At 33.6% G+C, this 21,902-nt stretch overlaps 1 protein-coding gene across 5 annotated transcripts in view; it reads right to left on the bottom strand.

Moving 5' to 3' along the window:
- Nucleotides 1–21,902, bottom strand: part of PDS5B (PDS5 cohesin associated factor B) — a 160,236-nt gene that overhangs the window by 50,776 nt on the left and 87,558 nt on the right. For all 5 annotated transcript variants that reach the window (XM_019736562.2, XM_019736559.2, XM_019736558.2 and 2 more), the window contains exons 15-19: nucleotides 19,695–19,743; nucleotides 16,967–17,106; nucleotides 15,527–15,642; nucleotides 10,875–10,980; nucleotides 8,315–8,475 (exon numbers count right to left, since the gene is read on the bottom strand). In XM_019736562.2, the coding sequence (XP_019592121.1) occupies nucleotides 8,315–8,475; nucleotides 10,875–10,980; nucleotides 15,527–15,642; nucleotides 16,967–17,106; nucleotides 19,695–19,743 (572 nt within the window). The remainder of the gene's footprint in view (nucleotides 1–8,314; nucleotides 8,476–10,874; nucleotides 10,981–15,526; nucleotides 15,643–16,966; nucleotides 17,107–19,694; nucleotides 19,744–21,902) is intronic.

A 21,902-nucleotide genomic window follows, 5' to 3' on the forward strand; every position in this document is an offset into this window, starting at 1 on the left:
TTGTGATAAAGGTACTGTGATTATTTTTTAAGAGTTCTTATTTTTTAGCAATACTTAGACACACACATGAAATGATATACTATGTCTGGAATTGGCTTTCAAATACAAGGGGAACAGGAAAAGTGTGTAGAATTATAAAGTAAACAAAAGTAACTATAAGTTATTCATATATAAGCTGGTTGGTGGATACATGAGACTACATCATAATATTCCATCTACTTGAAAATCTCAGTAATAAAATGTGTGAAAACAATTAAGAGTCTCACCAAAATGCTCTCCTTTTAGTCTATGGTTTGCAGCTACTTTGTGAAATGAAAAATTATTTTCTAGTTACTTCAGTAACTAAACTCCCCAGATAAGACCTATCTTCTCATATATCAGATTTTGCAATACAAACATCCATAATCTCTTTACTTAGTAATCAAAGAGAAAAAGTACAGGTCAAACACAAGTAAGAAGCAACTCTGGTTTGGAATTTTTAAGATAGTATATGAGATAAGGAACTCACAACTCATTAACAAAAAATAAGCAATCCGATCAAAAAATGGACAAAGGACATGAAGAGACATTTCTCCAAATTAGACATACAAATGGCTATCAAACATATGAAAAGATACTGGACATCACTAATCATCAGGAAAATGCAAATCAAAACCACAATGAGAAATCACCTCACACCTGTAAGAATGGCTAGCATCAACAAATCAACAAACAAGTGCCGGCGAGGATGTGGAGAAAAGGGAACCTTTGTGCACTGTTGTGAGACTGCAAATTGGTGCAGCAACCATGGAAAACAGTGTGGACATTCCTCAAAAAACTAAAATTAGATCTACCATATGACCCAGCAATTCCATCCTGAGTATCTGAAGAAAACAGACTATTTCGAGTAGATCTATGCACCCCTATGTTCAATGCAGCATTATTTACAATGCCAAGATATGGAAGCATTCTAGATGTTTATTGAAAAAATAAATGGATAATGACACACACACACACACACACACACACACACAAATGGAATATTACTCAGCAATAAAATAAGTCCTGATGTTTGTGACAACATGGATGGACCTAGAGGTTATTATGCTAAGTGAAGTAAGTCAGACAAAGACAGATATCTAACAAATGATTTCACTTATATGTGGGATTTAAAAACAATCAAACCAAACCAAACAAAACCAGACTCATAGAAACAAAGAACAAACTGATGGTTGCCAGAGGGAGGAGGGAGTGGAGGGATGGGTGAAAAACGTGAAGGGAATATAGTCAATAATCGTGATCACTTTGCACAGAGACAGATGGTTACTGGATTCAGTGTGGTGAGCTCGTAATAGGGCACATAAATGTCTAATCACTACAGTGTACACTTGAAACTAGTATCATACTGTATACCAATATACTTCAAAAAATATAATAGTATGAGAAATTCCAAGCTCATCCAATGTTTTCTTTTCTCAGTTAAACAGAATAAACCAAAATAATAAACAAAGAAGAATAAAGAAACAATTTCAGGAATTCAGAAGTACTAGGCAGAGTCTTAGAAGTTAGTGAAATGTAAATGAAGCAACTACCTTCTGACTACTTTTCTAACATTAATAAGCTTCTATGAAGAGGAATCCTTTATTCCCTCATTAAATTTATTTTCTTCTTTCAAATTCAAGTTTTACCTCCCTCGTGATAATCATACACATGCAGAAAATGCAAACAAAACTAAAAAATGCATTAAAAACAGTAAAGAAAACCTCAAAATTCTACTACCCTGAAATAATTACTTTTAACATTTTGGTGAACATACTTCTAAAATTTCTCTATACATACACACATATATTAAATAAATGAGGACAAACATACTATTTGGAAACATTTTTTCACCCAACAATGTTGTCGAGAACGCCTATGTCAAGAATTGCTAACCACTATTCTTTTCAAAGGTCACACAGCTCTTTAGTGGACGGCTGTACCACGGCTGACCTAACTAATCTCCCTCCCACTGATGAGCATTTAGACGGTCTTTTTATTTAAACCTTCACAATAAAACCACAAACATCCCTGTGCGAGTTACTCACCTACTCTCTCTGAACCTGAAGCCTATCCTATAATCTGCTGTAAGATCCTGGAGCCAGCTGTAAATCTGAAAATTACATTTCCCAGACTCCCTCAAGAGCTAGCTAGCTTCCTGTTAGGTTCTTCCAACAAAAGACACTAGAGCATCGTTTTGCATTCTACGCAGCAGCTTCACTGCACCCCCAGGCAACAGCCAGGCCGCCCCTACTGACAGCGGGGTGACGCTGACAGGTCTCCCCCACTCACTGGCCAGTCCTTAACACTACTTCTTCCCAACTGCCTTCAAATATCTGTATTAATTAATTATGTTGAAAATACCTACTATGGTTTCTGTTTCTCTGACTGATTCCTGAATCATATAATCATCAGACATCTTTTCTAATTATCTCTGAGATAAGTTCCTAAAATGAACTTGCAGTGTTGAAGACTACATACATGTTAAGTCGGTATATATTACCTTCCCAGAAAAGCTGCATCAATTTATACTCCAACCAAGAGAGCACCACTGGAATGCTAGCTAGCACTGGTTATAGCATGAGTATTATTTGTCTTTTCTTCGATTACTATTAGTAGGCATAAATGTCTTTTCTTGATTTGGGGGACTGGAAAGATTTCCTGTTTCTGAATTTCCTGTTCCTTCCCTTTGCTAGTATTCCACTGTGAGACTTGTTTGTTATTCCTTTAAGAATCTTGATATAGTACAGATGTTAACCTTTACTAAGTCACATATATTGAAAATACTGCATTTTGCTGTGTATAATGCACACTTTTTTGCCCAAATTTGTGAGGGAAAAATAAGGATGCACATTATACATGGGTAGTACTAATTCCCTATCTATATGAATGTTTTTAATTCTTTTATTTATGCTTATGAGTTAAAACTGTAACTCTAGTAATCAATAACGATATCCATATGCAAAATAATACCCTGGAATATATGATCACCGATTTTGTTGAACTTATAATGAACTTGCAATGACGAAGAGTTCTTGGCTTTCTATGATGTGTAAATACCGTAAATGTTACCGGTACATAAAATGTCTTGTACCTTGTACCTGTTTTCTTGTGTTTTGTAATTATATGTTACATAACATTCCTCGTACCATAAGATGTTTTAAAAAATGCTAAAATTCCTTTATAATACAAAAAAACAAGTACCTAAATGTAAACACAAATTTGAATTAAAAAATTAAAATGAAAGATTTTTTCCCCTGAAAATTTGGGCCAAAAAAGTGGGTGTGCATTATACATGGGAGTGCATTATACATGGCAAAATACAGTAGTTTCCCAGCATACAATTTGTTTCCAACTTATTTCAAGATTTTGCTTTTGTCTAAACAGTATTCTCCCTCACTAAACTATAAGGGCAGAGATTTAACCTGTCCTGTTGATTTCAACATTCTCAGTACCTTACATACAGTGAAGGTTTTATAAATATTTTTTCAACAAATGGATTTTTGAAAATCCAATCCATCAATATTTCCTTTATGACTTAGCATTAGTGTCCCTTCCCCCATACAAAAAAATTAGTTACAGAAATGTATGGCTACTACTACTTTTATTAATTCATTTTATATATTTAAAATCTCAGATAAAAAACTTTGACTTATGTGGAATATATGTAAAATCAAGACAAGTAGTCTACATTAATTTTTCTTTTCAAAACAGCTTGTCAGTTATTTACTGGGTAATCTAACATTTCCTGACAAATTTTTTTGTTAAATATTACATTCCTTATAAGGTTGCAAATGTCTTGTATACGCTACTTCTAGGTCTTCTGATTTTCACTCCTATAGTATTTTCTATAGTTGTTAGTGGTATATAAATAAAGCTTTGGATTTTGGTATACTTATTTTGTTTATCATATTTTTAATAGTTTTTCAGTTGATTCTCTTAGATTTTCCAAGAAACATAACTTTGTTTCCTCCTTTCTAACACTTGAACCTCTTGCTAAATTTTCTTATGTAATTATATTGGCTAGTGCTCCCAAACCAATGTTAAATCATGGCAACAACAGTATATTTTCCTGACTTTACCTGGAATGCTTCTAGTGTTTTACTATAAAATGGCGCCTACTGCTTTGTGAGATATTTATTATGTTATGAAGGCATTTAATCCTATTTTATTGGGTTTAATTATAAATAGACTGATTTTTTTTTTTTAAATCAGAACCCTTTCAGCATCTATCAAAATGATAATGTGGCCCTTTCCCTTTTACTCACTTATACAATGAATCATAACATGATATTAGGCTTACTAATACCTTCCCTCTCATAATCCTGGGATTAACCACATTTGGCCATCGTATATTCTTGTTGTATCATAGTAAACTCTCTTTTCCCTAATATTTTACTTATAATTTTTGCATCAATATTCGTAAGATCTGTCTTAGTTTTCTTTTAGGGGGATATCTTTTATCAGGTTTTCGCCTTCCTACTAGTTATCTTGGCTTTATAAGAAGTAATCTGAATGTTTTTTGGTTTGTTTTTTTTTCCTATGCTTTGAACAATTAAAAGAGAATTAGAATTTTTGGTTTCTTGTAGATTTTAAATACCTTCTTTTACATGCAAGGAATTTTACTGGCACTTTTATTAGAGGTTAACTTTCCTAATTTCTTTTTTATAACTATAGCCGATTACATTTTTCTTCCCTTTTCTTGAGCCAATTTTATTTATTTACATCATCCTTTAAAAAAAATCCAGGTTTACAAATATCTAAAACATAGACACAGCCGCATCTAAAACTTAAATAGTGAGAGTAAAACAATGAGAAAAGACATACGTGAGGTAGCGAACAAGAAGAAAACAAAAGTTGGATTTAGGGGCATAAGCCACACTAAATGCAAAAGGAAAAAAAACATACAACTTGGTAAACAGAATGACCTCACAATAAGAAAAGGGGTAGTACATTTTCTGTGTCCTGGTGTTCTAAAGAATATCCTTCATTTCCTTGGCTAGTTTGTTATTCTTTAGTTAACATTCTTTTTGTCCATCAAAACTCCCTAGCTGTTGAATCATTAACTTCAGAAATCTTACGTAGCTGAAAAGAAATGTCAGATTCATTACTTTTCCACTGTACATGACCTACTTCTTTTTTTTCCCTTGATGTTTGTGAAATCACTTCTGTAATCTCTGAAAATTCAGTAAATTCCATCAGGACATTTTCCTAAAACATGAGCCCTTCTTGATCTCTAGATTCATTCATACTAAACAAGTTTACTATTGTTATTTTTTTAATATTTTGCACTTTCCATTATTCTGTTGTCTTCTCCACAGAAACTAATTATAGCTCTTCACTATCTGCTATTCACTCTCTATAGCTGCTTTTATTTCTCTGCCCACTATCTCCACATTCTACGCAATTTTCTCAAGCTCAATCTCTAGCTCACTGAGTACATTTTCAATATTGTTTAGTCTCCTCATTGCTGCTTGCAATCCATTATATTCTGTAATACAAAGGTTTCTAATCTTCTTTATCCTTAGCACTGCCACCTCCCTTTTGATATATTATCTTACTTTTGTTCTCTTTTTCCCCCCAAATGTCATTTGCTGTTTAACTTTCCAACTGTTCGAAATTTTTTTTTTCTCTAGAAAAATTAAATTCTTCCAAATAGTGTCTATCAGCTATGTTTGAATGTTAAAATATTTCCATAAGTTTCATGTTTGTTAATTTATTTGTATTCTGTTAATTCATCTTCAAATAAGAGAAATTCTCTCTGGCTTTAAACAAAAATACAGATAGTGACGACCGGACATTTCTCTTAAAAAATTAAGTCCCCAACTTGGGCTATACTTGCTTAATCAGCTGGCTAAGCAGCACAGTGGAGGGAGTGGGACTAAATCTCTCTCTCCAAGCCTATCTCTGTGTAATTCCTCTCCAAGCCTGCTGAAACTCTTCCAGTGACGAGAACCAGCTCCACTTGCACTGTAGCTATATCCTGTGCTATGAGGGGACTCTCAGATTTGGCCCAACTGCCTACTTTGGGTTGAGTATGACTCCTAAGAGACAGGCTGAGTCAGAATGAAACCCATAACTCACCATCAGTTTTGTTTAGTGGGTCAGCACATAATTATTTCTGATCCTGCAAAGTTGGTAATAAATTTGCTTCATGATTCTACTCTAAGCTTTGCTACTCCTGTTAAGGAAAATAGGTCAGCCCCAAGAAAAACAGGATGACCACAAAGACTCTCCTTTATATGTAGTACAGCTGAAGCCAGGCTCTCCTGGTTTCTTTCAAAGCCTGCCCATGCCTCAATCTCCTCCCTCTAAATTTAAGCAAATGACAGAACACTTACCATGCATTCCTTTATACACCTGATTCAGAGACATGTGTATCAACTGTCAATGTTCTCACATTCAATTCAGTCTAAATGGCTTACCCTAGCAACAATCTGTCTAGTCTGTGGTAGTTTCTACTTAGATACGTTTTTCTGTTGGTTCTTTTAAATTATTTTGGCAAATTCAAGGGAAAATAATTTAATAAACATTCACTTAACTCTACCATTTTTCCTCAAAAGCAGCTCACCAAATTTAATAATTTAAAAAAATCTGCATACATATTTTATCTCCTGGAAGACATATAGTGTGAGTTACTTCACTGAGAACAGTGTGCACACAGCAGATGTTGAGTATCAGTTGAGTTAATTTTTCTCCTGAGACACCTGAAATATACCTGGCATGAAAGTCAAACAATTTTAAGCACTTCAGTTTCATATTATAACAGCATGTTTTAAAATGTCCTTGCATGTTCTAAAATGTCTACCTTTCAACCTTGCCTTTGTAGTTCTCCTACAAATATATTAATTAATATTTTTATAATATAAAAGGTACTAGGAAAGACAGACTAGAATGAAAAAAAAAAAAAAAACGCGGTGAATAAATCAAACTAAAATTTGGTCAAAGTTCTAATTAAGAAAGGAAATGTGCTGTAATAGATATGATACCACAGGCTTAAATTCAAATCTTTACTCTACTTGCTAGCTATCTGACCTAGAACCATTTACTGCAGTTGAACCTTAAGATTCCTCACCTGAAATATTAGGAAGCTAATTCATACACTTTTAATGAACTGTTACTAAGTTTAAATGAGATAATACAATAGGTGGGCATTTAATAAATAGTATAGAGTTATATATAGTTTATATATAGTGTATGTGTTTGTCTCTCTCTAAACTCTGATCTCTGATCTGGACAGAAAAGTAATGGCGCCATTCCAAATGGAAATTCATTTTCTGGGCTCCCTTAAAAATTAAGAAGTCGGTTGTAAACAACAAAGTTTCTTACTCTTGCCAGAGAGAATACGGTTATAAAATTCTGGTATGTTTCAATTATCATTTAAATAATGCCTTTGTCCTATTTATCAATAGTTTCTAGAATTAAGTTCACACAAACAGAAAGAAATAACAAAATATGCACCTCAGACTCTAAGCGACTGTCCACAGTCCCTTTCTGAGGAAAAGGGCCACAGGCAATTCTTCAACAGGAAGAAGCAGGCGACCCCAACCACAACTCACTGGACAGTAACTAAACCAGAAGTAATGAGGTTCAGGTAAAATCGCCCATCAATGACTGTAACAATACGAGGACTATCAGATAGCTATCCAGGAACAGGGAGGAGATGCATTAAAAAGTAAGAGGGATCCATAAAGAATGAAGCCTTCTTCTTTCGAGCTTTAACAGAATCTTGACAAATAACCAACTACTATTAGACATCACTAGGGTAACAGCACAATTTGCAATTCTTAGAAATACTGGCACACACAATAAAAAAACACTGCTGTTAAGATGATTATTCATGCTTCCCCACTTCCGTGTCAAAGAAAGCACTCTGTCTGAAAACTTTCGATCCAGTACTCTTCATCACAGAGGAAAGTGGAGAGTGCAATGGAAGGTCCTGCTGAAATTCCTTTAGGATTTCCCAGTGGATCTTAAATCCATGTGAGCTGTTTACTCTATGCCACAATATAACAAAGGACTGTCTGACTATAAAATTGTTTTCATTTAAAGCTTTAAGCAAAATTAATGCTTCAGAAAGAAATGACAAGTTCACCCCACATTTTCATTTATCTTCTAAAATACCAATCAATGCTTTCTTCGAGAAAATGACAATCTAAAGCGAATAGTACAGACTTAAGAAAAACCTAGACATTATCTCCTCAAAGCTTAAAAGATTCCAGTTATTGTATAATTCAAGAAGCAGCAAATTATTTTTCTATTTTCCAGAATATTTATCAGAATAAACTCAACTCACGATCTGATGTGTGGGAAATCCTCTTCAATTTTGCTTCCTGTGTTTTTGAAAATTTGGAGTGCAGCCTCTGCTACTTTTTCATCATCCATTTTCAGACAAGCCAGGAGAGATTCAAATGTCTCAGCAGAATGAAATGAGATGGGATGTGTAAATGAGAGTACCTAAAAAACGAGTCATGAAAATGATGTGTCAATCCTGTTCATCACTACAATATAATATAAAATATCATATTAGAAACACTACAAATCAAATACAAAAATAATTACACTAACAAGTAAATGAGAGTACTATAAATAAAAACTTACTCAAATATATAATAGAAATGTTCTTATGTAGGAACTATATGACCTAAAGAACTCACTTCTTTCAAAATTAAATTATATGTTAATATAATTCTACTCAAAATAACCTAGATTTCAGTTAATTTTTTTGAGAGGAATGAAAGTACAAAAGGGAACGAGGAAAGAGAATTTAACAAAATATCTCTATTGTAGTAACATTATGGGAAAAAAAGTAATTTAGGGGTAAAACACCACCAGATAGTAAAAAATATTATACGGTTACAGTAATCAAATCGACCTGGTACTAACATTATAGAAAAAGAAAACAGAAAAAGTAATAAATAGGCCATAATACACATATATATATAAGAATTTGGATTACACAGAATATAATAGATTATAGAGAAGGCAACAGAAAATAAATGAGAATGAATAGGATTTTTAATAAATAGTCCTGGTAAAACTGGATAGTTATTTGGAGAAAATTATATTAGACCCTCCCCCAAAATACACACTTTTAAAATATATTTCAGATGGGTTATGTTTCAGATTTTAAAAACAAAAGCAAATACCTCTCTGAATATCATAGGACTTTTAAAGCTCAAAATAAACAACTGGAATTGAATGTAGAATGTAAAAACAAGGAAGCAGTAGAAAAATATATTATGTACAATGCCATATTTATAAGATTAAGAAACAAGAAAAACAAGCAATTACTTAAGAGATATATACATAGACATGGATAGTAAAACTATAAAGAAAAGTTAAGAGAATTATTAACTTTTGAAACCCAGAATTCAGGACAAGTACACGTGGGTAATGTTGAGGGGGGGAAAAAAACACTCAGGGAACTTCTCCAGTATTGTTAGCACTCTGTGTACTTTTTACTGGTTATTCATTTTGTTACTATACTTTATAACTTACTTTGTACTTAAACAATACATTTTTATATATCTCAAATGTATCTTATAAAACAGCAAAGGAAATAAGAAAGCTCACTTAAATCAGTTATAAAAACAAAAGACTGAGATGTCAGTAGAAAACAGGATAAAAATAATGAATTCACCACAGAGAAAACACTAATATTAGTACATGGAAGGTGTATCTCACTAGTAATAATCAGACAAATTAAAAGATTGGTTGTGCTTATCAGATTAACAAATCTTTTAAAATTTTAAAATATTCCATGTTTGTGAAGACAGGAGATAGGTACCTTTATACACTGTTGATGGAGTTCGAGTTATTTATGGGTATAATTTCTCTGTAAAGAAATCTGTCTGTCTGGGTGTCTGTCTGTCTGTCTGTCTAGGTGTCTGTCTGTCTGTCTAGGAATTTTAAAAAGGTTATCTTTGACCTAGTAATGCCCTTCTAGTATTAAAATAAAAAGACATTAGCAAGAGATCTTAGTTATATTTATCTTAGTAGTGATTATAAGAATGAAATTAAAAATATGAAAATATCCAGCAACAGGAAAATATTTAGAAACACTACGACACCCCAAAAGTGGACCAACAGTTCCCAAATATTTCAAAAACACAATGTTTATTATTATTTTTACTGAATCACACTCTGTACTGAAAAATCACATACATGATTTAATTTAGTCTTCTGTGAGTTAAGTGCTATTATTGTCTCCATCCATTACAGTTGAGTAAATAGAGGCAAATTAACTTGCCCAAAAGCACACATCTACTAAACGACAGCCAAAAATCAGATCCGTTTTAAAACCACTCAGAAAAATGCTTATAATTTAATGAGGGAAAATAGTCAAGACACAAAATTGTATTTCAGTATGATCTCAACTCTATAAAAATGTGCATTTTTTAAAACTTAAAAGGAAACAAGAGAAACTAATGTTTATGAATGATAGACATGAATATTTTCTTCTTTAAAATTTTATATTTTCTAAGTTGTCAACAATTAACTGTTTTTATAATCAGTGTCAGGAAGTAGTATATTTTAGCTAACAAAATATAAGATAAAATGATTTAGGAAGAATTTGGGTCCTTCTGTGGTAGGGCTAAGCGCCTTCTTTGCTCACTAATGAAACCTTCAAATTATAATCCACTATTTTAATAAATACTAAGCTATGATATACAATTTAAAACTGAAAATATTTAGCTTACATGTTAGCATATGAAATTTCTAAATTACCTAAAATGACTGAGAAAATTTTACCATAGGTTCTACAAACTTAAGCAAATCTCAAGAATAAAAAACATAAACTAGGTATGTTCAGCAGTTCCCCAATTAGGCCCTTTCTCCCCCTCAGCACTCACCTTAAGCAGTTCAAGGCCTGCCCTGATGGCTTGATCAGTTGGGACACCCTCATCTTCATCATCTGCTGTTCCATCGATTGATTTGTTCACTTGCTTAATAAGGGCACTAAAGTATGACCAAAAAAAGGTAATCTTAACTCTTCATGAGCGATGTCTAAGAAAAATAATCCTGAATATTTTCTTTTTATCCTCTGCATCCATGAATTTGTTTGCAAAAAAACATTTATTCTCTTTTGGGACATTTCAGGTTATGCAAAAGTAAATACACATCAAGATTTATTTCAAATCCTTAGCCTCTGAATATTTTCTATGTAGCCCACATCCAAAGTATATACAAATTTGATATAGCTGTTTCCCAAATATTACTGCAAAACAAAAACAAAACTGTAATATTTTGAAGATGTTTCTTTTCAAAAACAGTACTTTCTTTTGTACATTCAAATTAGGTCAAACTATTATTTGATTTGATGTTTATTAATGCTCTATTTTTATTATATTTCCCACAGAAGGCTTTATACCCAAACACATGAATGATAGATGTTTTCTAATTATCTACAATTCATTATTGCTCCAGTAAGTAGAACAATGTATACTGAAATAAAGGATAAATGGCACCATTAAGCACTTTCAAACCATTTACCAAATATTATTATTTGTCAGGCACTGTTAAGAGCTAGACATACACAAGCATGCTCCTGAAAGATGTAAAAATATCTAGGTATCAGACATACAATAAAACTTCACTAGAACATTGGATCAAAAAGGAAACACAATGTTTTAAAATTTTCTTCCAAAAACAAGCTTACATATTTTAAAATAAACATCTGTAAACACACCATCAATTATCAAAAATAATCATTCACACTGACAGGTATTTGTTCTTTATACAAGAAAACAAATACCAAGTTAGAGACATAGTATGTATGCACCAAAATACAAGAAAATTCAATGTTCCTTAAAATGTTTAGATCTACTTTTCTACAAAAATATTATGTACTCAAATTTTAAGGTCAAGCTAGGAGTCAAATGTATTTGTAGGATCCTCTTAAATTTATCACCCCCCATAAGAGTCGATATCTTTGAGGATGTTTTCTCTCCTTTTCTGCCCATTTTCCCTGATTAATCAATTCTCATAGCTCTAACTATCCCAAATAAAAAACTTCAGCTTGAATCCTTTTCCCATATTTTCAGCAGCCCCAAGACTTTTTACATAGATGTGCCACAGGAATGAAAAACACCACATATCCAAAATTAAACTCTTTATTACCTTCCACGACTAAGAGCATGAAGCTCTCAGTCTAGTGAGGGAAGGAGAAAAATAAACAAATACATCAAAAAAAGATAATCAGAGAACAATACGGACTAGAAAGGAGGCCAAGACAGTAAGTTCTTTAGCCAGAGTAGTCAGTAAAGGCATTTCTGTAGAGGTACAACTGAGTTAATAACCTAGGAACAAGAATTAGACATATAAAAAATCTGTGAGAAAAAGCGTCAACCAGGAAACCCAAAGCGAATCAACTAAAAAACTAAAAATACTAAGAGTTCAGTGAGGTGACACCAACAAAATACTACAAAAATCAACAGTGCTTTGCTCTATCAGCCAAAATCATATTTAAAAAAAAGGAGGAAAAATCTATTCACAAATGACAAATCAAGTATATAAAATCAGTAGGAATAAAAAAGTTTTAAATGCACAGAATCTAAATTCTAAAATTCTATGAAAGGAGCATACAGCCCAAATAAATCAAGACACGTATTTTCTTAAAATGGAAACAAGTATACAAATGGCATTGTTCACTAAATCTATAAACATCTCGGGGGAACACACTTGGTATGGGATAAGATTCAATGGACTCATTCTATGGCTTATTTGGAAAAATTAATTAACGTTTGGGAACAGCCAATAAAATTCAGGGGCAGAGGGTAAGATAACTTTTTCAGTGAAGATAAAAATATATCATAAAAACTTCAAAACACAAAGGAACCAAAGTGAAAATGCAATAAGGGTCCAAATCACGTAAGAATGCTACAGTAAGGGAACATTTTAAATCAAATAAATGGGAAGGAATCCAATTTTTCAATAAATGGAAATGATACAACTAGCTATCACATGCTTAGAATGGATCTCTGCCTCCACCCTACACTACCATGAATTCCAGACCAATTAAAGATTTAAATGTGAAAAACATAACCACCTAATATATCAAAAGCAGAAGCAATTAAAAAAACACACACAATTGACAGACTTTATTAGTAATACCTTTTTGTTGTTGTTTAAAGAGTACCTATTTACCTACAAAATGTCAAAGACTGAAAAGGCTACTAGGCACTACTGAGAAGAGTTAGGTGAACTGGACACTTGCTGAGTACTGGTAAGGCCGCAGAGTGGAATCTCTCGGGACGCCTGTGGATAGTGGGATGGTTAACCAAGAGGGAGGGCTCTCTTGGTTAACCTGGGTTTAAATGCCATTCAAACCAATTCCCAGCAATGGGAAAGTTACTCAACATCTGCGTAACTCACTGTTCCTTACCTGTAAAATGGGAGTAATATTTCTTGTCTTATAAAGTTAAGACATAAATGAGTTAAAACACGTAAAACATTCAGAATCATCGCAGACACTTACTGATGCTACCTGCTATTGTTATTTGTTTTGACATACCTTCTTTATCACTATGACCTACTGACTGCTAAAGCCAAAGACCTATTTTAGTCCTCAATCTCTTTTACTGATCAAAGTATGCATTATTTCTGAAAACTTTCTCCATCTCAACTTTCAAAACACTGTAACAACCTGCTTTTCTTAAATTTCTGTAATTTTTCTGCTGTTAAAAAACAAGGTTCAGTCCATGATCTTTTTACTTTTTCTACACAATCTCCTGCTCAGAGAAATAAGCCCTGTTTAGATTAAACACAATTTGCCTTGATTTTTTTTTAATTGTTTATCATGTCCAAATAAAAAGCACACTCTTTCTCACCTCTTGCAAAACCAGCTCCCTTCATTCTTTTCAAGGTATTACTATTCTCTTTATCGTTTGGACCTGAACTCATACGTCTGACTCCCCTCACCTACATTTCCCATTACCAGTAAGGGGTCTCATTTTTAAAATCTTTCTCAAACACATTCTTTCCTTCACATACCACTACCACCGCCCACAGACAAGTATAACTACACCTTAACAGTCTGTCTCTCTACCTCCCCCCTCCTATCTAATATCAATCCATTGTTCTCAACAGACCAAAGAATAAAATAAAAGCTCTAAAATTAGATCTTAAAGGCTCTCCACAACTTGATCCCAGTATTTTAGGATCCTATCATAACACTTTTATACCTCTCCATACTGCCGTTTAGATGGCAATCATTTCCTAAATAGCCTTGCTCTTTCCTATCCAGTTAGCTTGGCTTATATTAATCTCATTGCCTAGAATACTACTTCTCCCATCTCTGTAGAAACAAAATCTTACCCATTCTTCCCCTTTAGTCAAATACTACCCCATTAGAGAAAATCCGCTTTCAGTCATCTGAATGCTATTTGCACTAATTTATGGAACTATAATATAATTTCCTGATTAAATGTATTCCATTACTAGACAGAAGGCTGATGAAAAGGAGAAAATAAGCTTTGCTAATACCTAACTAGCATTGTCTTCAATAAAGAAGGCATGGTATTCATTATTTAATGAATTTCAGTCTGATTCAGATTGTTTCTCGCACTAACATAGAGAGTTCTAGTTTGTTGGTCTTTTGTTTTTCAAACCATACACCCGCTTCTTTTCAAATAAAAACTGATGCAAGAGGAGTCCAGACTGACTCATGGGTATCAAAAGCAGGGTCTCCCTACTCTGTAGAGGGGAGAGGGTCATGGGCCAAAAGCTACACGTTATGCCCCCAATTCCCAACAAAAACTTCCCAAAGGGGCTTCACTGGGTACAGGATATACCATTAGTATTATTTATTTTAGATTCTAATATACTTCTGAAAGAGATTACTCATGACTAATAACTCAATATACTACATATATTTTGTAAGTATTTTTTTCAAGCAGTTGAAACATTTTAGGAAAAAACGTTTAAAAAAACAAAGCTCTGCTCACATTTTACAAAAGGGAATAGACATAAAAATAAAAAGAAAGTATTTCCAAGATGTCACAGGTCAGTGATATAAAAGTTGAAACTTTAAATAAGGTTTGTTTTTAAAATAACATCTTCTGTTCTCAAATATTTGTGCAAATGCATCATACATTTCTTTATAACATACTCACCTAGTTTTCCTCTCCTGATGGCATAACTACAATTTGTTTGTATTACGTAACATATGCAAGCTAACCAAAAACAGGAATTCCTGGTATACTGGTAACAGACAAAAACTAGGCTTGGATTAATAATTTCTCACCCAAATTAAGGCAATATTTAAAATTAAAAAAAGAAAAACTAAAAAACTAAATATACACAGGTGTGTACACACACACACACACACACACACACGCATAGCTATATACACACATAGACATATACAGATGAGTAGACAGCTATTATGTATATACCTAAACCTATACAGATGAGTGCCTTGTGTATAGCACGTACTCAGTAGTGATTGACTGAAGCACAAATGAACGTACAGATATGAAAATTTAATATTTTTATATACAAATACCTGATAGATTCAGTATCTATGTGCACAGGTGCTATCCTCTCCAAGAGAAACTTGATCATTTCCAGGAAAGGATTTGTAGGCTGTTTGGGGTTGCCCAACTTCTTAGTTATTTCACGCTGCAATGTAGATTTTAAAAAAATATTATAAAAGTATGATTAGATAATTACACTAAAATGTTAAGAAACTACAATAATTAAAACCATGCAGTGTTGGTGCTAGGATAAACAAATCAATAGGAATTGAACAAGTCCAGAAAACAGACTAGATTAAGAATTTAGCATATGAGAAAGGTAACATTTCAAGTGCAGCAAAAAGATTATTGTATATTGTATTAAAACAACTGGACATTTAGAATAAAAACAGACTTAGATCATTATCTCATACCTTACACCAAATATATTCTAAAAGGATAAAAACAGATACTAATGAACCAAACCAAGGGTCAGTGGATACCCAAACTTTAGTGAACATAACTACCAGGGGAGCTTGTAGGCTCGTGAACCTCTCTGTGAAGATTTCTTGGAGATGGAGCCAAGAATCATCTTTTTAAAAAAATCTCTTGGAAGATACATGGGCAACAGACTGAGAAACACTGACATTAGTGAGTATTTTAATTGACTTGTAATAGAATGGGATTTCATAAGCAGGACACCAAAGGCAAAAACCTTAGGAGACTTCTGATAGACTCAAGCTAGAACTTGAAATTAAAACTACTGTATGTAAAGGACATCATAAACAAAATGAAAGGGCAAACTGCAACTAACAAAGTTATTTGTGGCTTAATTAACATACACTGCCATGACAAACTAACAAATCAGCAAGATAAACACAAGTATCACTCCAGATAAGTAGGTGAAGATTAAAAACACACAATGTACAAAGGAAATATGAACGGCTAATACTCCCAAGGGAAAAAAAAATGGTCAGATGACTAGCAACAAGAAATACAAATTCTAACAAAATAATTACGTTTGGTTTGAGTTTTGCTTGTTTCTAACAATGAAACTGGCCAATATTGAGTTTAACCAAAGAAATAATTAAGACTATGTAATATTATTTAGCTATAAAGATATTAACATGTTCTTTAGCCAAAAACTGGGGGAAAAAATCTAAATGTGTAACACCAGCGGACTATTCAAAAAATTATGATACAAATATTCAATGGTATGCTATGTTGCTATTAAACACATACTCTAAAAGACTAATTAATAAGTAAAATGTACAAGACTATATACAAACATACGTGTACACTTATTTTGGAAGGTTATACACCATAATATTGCCAGCAATTGTCTCTATAGAGGAATCATAGTTTATCTGTATTGTTATTTTTGTGATACTTTCTAAATTTTACATGATGGATATAAATTACATTATAAAAGGAAACCAGAAAAGATTTGCAGGGTTTCTTCAAACATCTCTTTCCAATTCTCTCCTTACCACACAAGCTTCAGCCTGCTTGCAGGAGCATGTTGGACTAACGAGTACTTCTAACTGTTTTCTTATTTTCTCATCGTCTTCTAGCACCTGTGTGAATTTCTTCATGAAATCCTGAGCCTTACCAGGATCTGGCAAATTTCCTTAAATTCAATTAATAGTCAATTAAAATACAATTTTAGAAATTTCTCAAAATAATAAAAGATCAACATTTTTCACTTTCATTACTCTGATTAATAATCCTAACTTACATCTATGCAGGGAAAGACTAAACTGGCTATTTCTGAATAACTCCTTGTAATACCTAAGGGTATTAAATGTCAACCTGAATAATACTAATTTTATTATCCCCTGGCGCTTGTTGCACACATTGTTCTCTTACAATTCACAGCAAGAGATCAATCAGTTAAGTTTTACCTTTAAGAAACTATTTCTTTTTTCCCCCCCAAAGAATTGTGAAATTTATTGTATAAGTTTTGCAGCTGTTCAGAATGTATCATTGCCATTAATGATTATTGATACACAACAAGCGATTTCATCAGGCCTGTGGATTGGCATCCAAATATAGTCTTACACAGCAGCGACGTGCCACGGAGAGTTTACAGAAGTTTAACAGAACTTGGGGAACAGGACTGCAAAGGAGGGCAGTCCCAAAGCCAATGCCACAGGAAAGCGTCTAGCGTCGCCATCCTCAAAACCACCAGGGGGACTGTGTGGTTTATTGTTAAACCACCCAGAGATAACTGGCATACACGTGAATGCTACCTGGCACTGACACGGGCTGAGCTACATGTACCAGGTGTTACCGCTGGATATGCCACACTGCGTGAGAAAGGATGAGTCCTTGGAGAATCAAAGATGACTTTCATACTAGTCTCCTAATACGTCCATGGATCAAAACACTTATGATAGTTAGTAAAATGTTGATCCTAGTTATCTTTTTTCCTGGCAACTCATAATTGTTATAGAGAACCAGATAGGATACTTCTAACAAATTATGCTACAGAACTATGGACTGCAATAAAAGCAGAAATCCAACTGAATCTTTAAATGTAAACACAGTAAATGCAGTCTTAAAGTTCATATACAATGTTGAATTTCCATTTTAAGTCTTGGCTAGATCACTAAATGTAGTAATAACACATTTTCTCCCTAAATACTTGACTGTACAACCTTTTCATGTTTCTATTCTACAAAAATATCTACTGTATTGTTTTCAAATAAATTTGGAAAACATCACTTTACAGCTCTGCTAAAATGGATACATATCATATTAAAGGCTATAATAAGGACTATCATTGAAGAGATCAGGGTGGGGAAGAGGGGGAGGGAGAGGAATGGAGGAGGGAGACAGAGGGGGAAGAGACAGACAAGGGGAGGGAACAACAGCAACAAAAATCCTTAAATCAGCATTCCACAAATATAAGTACTTGACCATGGACACCTGTTCTCTACTACCATGTTTCCCCGAAAATAAGACCGAGCCGGACGATCAGCTCTAATGAGTCTTTTGCAGCAAAAAGTAATATAAGACGTCATGTTATGCTGTGTTGTGTTGTGTTGTGATGTGAGGTGACGTGACGTGACGTGATGTTATACAAGGTCTTATATTACTTTTTGCTCCAAAAGACGCTTTAGCGCTGATCGTCTGGCTCGGTCTTATTTTCGGGGAAACACAGTAATACTATCAACATCTCCAGGACACTAGTATTCCTCAGAACAGAATGGAAAATACTGAAATTGTTGGAAGAAAATGGATGGGGGGATGTGGGGAGATAGAATGTAGGAGATGATCTCCTTTATTCAGTGTCCACACCCAAACTACTGAAGAGATAGTTATAAAAAAGCAATAGCACAGTATCACTTGCATTAAGGTATCCAAAGGGACTGAAAACGAATTTATATTTAACTGCCCACAGCTGAAATACATTTTGGTCTTACAGCCCTATTCATGCTAAAAGTCCTATCACTTAGTCCAAAACCCAGGGAATCAGGGTACTGTTCTCTTCAGTGTCTTAGCATTACTTCCATACACATGCTGGGGTCTCTGTTATCTCAGAATCCACCTAAGCTCTCTTCATTACTACCCGGGGAAGCTCCGTAGAGGCATTCGTCCGGGTGTTCCTCATGTCCCTCTGTCCCCTTGCCATCCAGTGATCTCTGAGCTGGGAGAAAAAGCAAATCCCCAGCAAAACACAGCTGCTCTATCTGAACAAAGGAAGTGTACTACACAATTCTTTTGTATTTACTGTTAAATGTAATTATTAAGTAACACTGTATCTGAAATCACTGAAAGCAAAAAAAAGCTAATATTTTTTCAAAGAAGCTCTTTTGTAATTAGGTATATGCTTCACTCTAAATTTTGGCTCAAAATGAAAGCAGCTTCAGATAGATTCACATCAGAGCAAGCCACACCAGAGCACAGATTCAGTTTTAACATAAGCTTATGTAATGAACTGAATTAATTCTAAAAATTTATGTAAATCCTTTATCCAGCTCTTGCTCATATCAATACACAAAAGAAAAAGAAAAATTCTGTGTAGTGTACACACAAAATGAAACTCAGAAAAAAAGGAAAGTTAAGGCTGTCTGTTAAAAAAGTCACAGAACACATTTTAATCTTTTCCTATATTATCAAAATCTGTAACGAAACTCCATGAAAAATTTTAGATTACCAGATAGAAATATGTCAACTAAACCTTAAATTTTACATATAATTGAAATAACTTACTTGTAATAACCATCACTTTTGAAAATATGGCCTTGACACTGGCATCTGTCTGTAAATCACACAAAAATAATGGAACATTAAAACGTCATCACAATAATCTTCATTATTCTCTTCAGAAAACTGGAAAAGCCTAACTTAGAAATGCTCCAGGCCCATGCCTTTACCACTGCTGTATGCCTTCTTTAGCTATGTTTAAGCTCCAGACGAACTCAACGAAAAGTGGGAGTGAACCCATACACTCCACTGTAGTCACCTCTTCCCTCACCCTGTTATATTAGCCTCCAAAAAAAAACCGCAGACTGCTGCACCAACCTTTGGATTAGGAAGATATTTTATTTTTATTAAACAGGGCAACTAAGTTTACAATAGGAACAAAATAAACTGGAAATGTTTGTCAAGTTTATAGCCTTGTCTCAAAATAAAAAACACAAAAGGGTGACAATAAGTGAACAATTCTGACTGAATTAAGGTATTCCTAAACCTGAGGATTATAAGGCATAGTCATGAAGATTATGGGGAAGATTTTGGATAAAGACCATTTAAAAAGATGCCATTGACATTACAATTTTTTTCCTTCCAAGAGTGCTAGGCATTGCTCCATCACAGTAGTAGTATTTCAGTGAATGAAGTGTTCATCACACTGTACTTGTAATACACTGTAAAGTCACCTGTATAAAAGATATTTCTAAGAGTGCTAGTTATATGTTCCATCAAGTTACTGTTATTAAAAAAAAGATGTTACTGAGCAACTCTGTAAAATACAGAGCTAGAAAAACAGTAAGGTGAAGAAAACAAATCAAATAAATGAACAAATCAACAAACATGCCATCCCTATTAAGGGGAGGTTGAAGAGGAAGCGAGACACAAAACATAATAGAGTATAAGGGTCAACTCCCAAATATTTGGGATTTAAAGTGTTTGAATAGCCTTGGCTAGAAACCCAAGACTTCTATTGTTCAATTTGGGAGAAGAGCGGTCGTGCTGGGCTTCCAAAAAGTCAGTCCACATGGAAAAGAAACGGCATCAACAGAAGTACAATACAAAGTCAATTACAAAGTCACTGGAAATTACAAAGTCACTTTGACACTCAGCAAATCAATTTAGTTATTAATAAAGCAGAAGGACTACGTTGCTGAGCTAAGTAAGAATAAAAACTATCTTAATCGGACTGAAAAAAGGCAAAGAAAAAAAAGAAATCAAACATACTGATAATTAAGTATCTAAGAGTCTTCCTGGTAAAATGGGAGGAAATATGAACACCCAAAAGCTAAACTCAGTTTTGTATTTTTTCTAATTTTAACTCTGTAATGTCTACTGTGATTCTTGGTATAAAATGAATATTAAGTAATTCCTGCATTTACATTAAGAGGGTCACTATAAACCACTCAAAACAACCAGTGTAAGCTCACTGATTTTTAGGGCAAATGGCCCAATTTACACCTAGAAAAACTGGAAATTTTCTTCCCTCAGATGAAACAACTCTACTCTATTGACCTGTCCTATGAATATAAGGTGTACGGGGAGCGGGGAGGGAAAGACAAGGGGCAGTTTCTACTATGGACTGAAAAAGAAAGAAAAAGTAACACTATATTGCGTTCCCTAGATGCAATTTAAAATGACCAGGCACATTGCTTTTTAGATCAATCATACTTTTTATAGGCTTACATATACCATTTCAAACAACATTCTAGGGGCAAAAAAACCTAGAATCATTACAAATTTTCAAAAAATAAAATATGATACATGAACTAGATGAATACCAACCTTAAATTATAATTATGAAGACCAAGTAAGACATTAAAATAACCCTAACATTAATTGTAAGTAAAATTTATCCAGATACTTAACTCTAACACATGATATAAAAACTTTCCAAAATCACAAGGCTATTCAAAGATGATGGGAGCATTTCAGTGCGGCAAGATAAAAGTATAATTTTACTCTACGGTCTGTGCTCTCAATGATGCTGAGTTACTGTTTTGGTTTTCTTTTTTTTAAGCTACAAAAAAAAATCCTTAATTTTGAGTCACAGAAGCACATTCTCTTTTCTGTTGGGTATCACCTTTTGCAGATATAGCAAATTTCAATTTTCCCATGCAATACGTTTCTTTTAAAAAACTTCAGTGTTCTAAGTTAGAGATCAGGGGTTCTAGAGTTACAACTGTTCTCCACACAAAAAGTGGTATTGGTTTAACACACAGCAGCAAT

This window comes from Rhinolophus sinicus, linkage group LG04 (genome assembly GCF_036562045.2).
Source record: "Rhinolophus sinicus isolate RSC01 linkage group LG04, ASM3656204v1, whole genome shotgun sequence".
In the NCBI taxonomy this organism is placed as follows: Eukaryota; Metazoa; Chordata; class Mammalia; order Chiroptera; family Rhinolophidae; genus Rhinolophus; species Rhinolophus sinicus.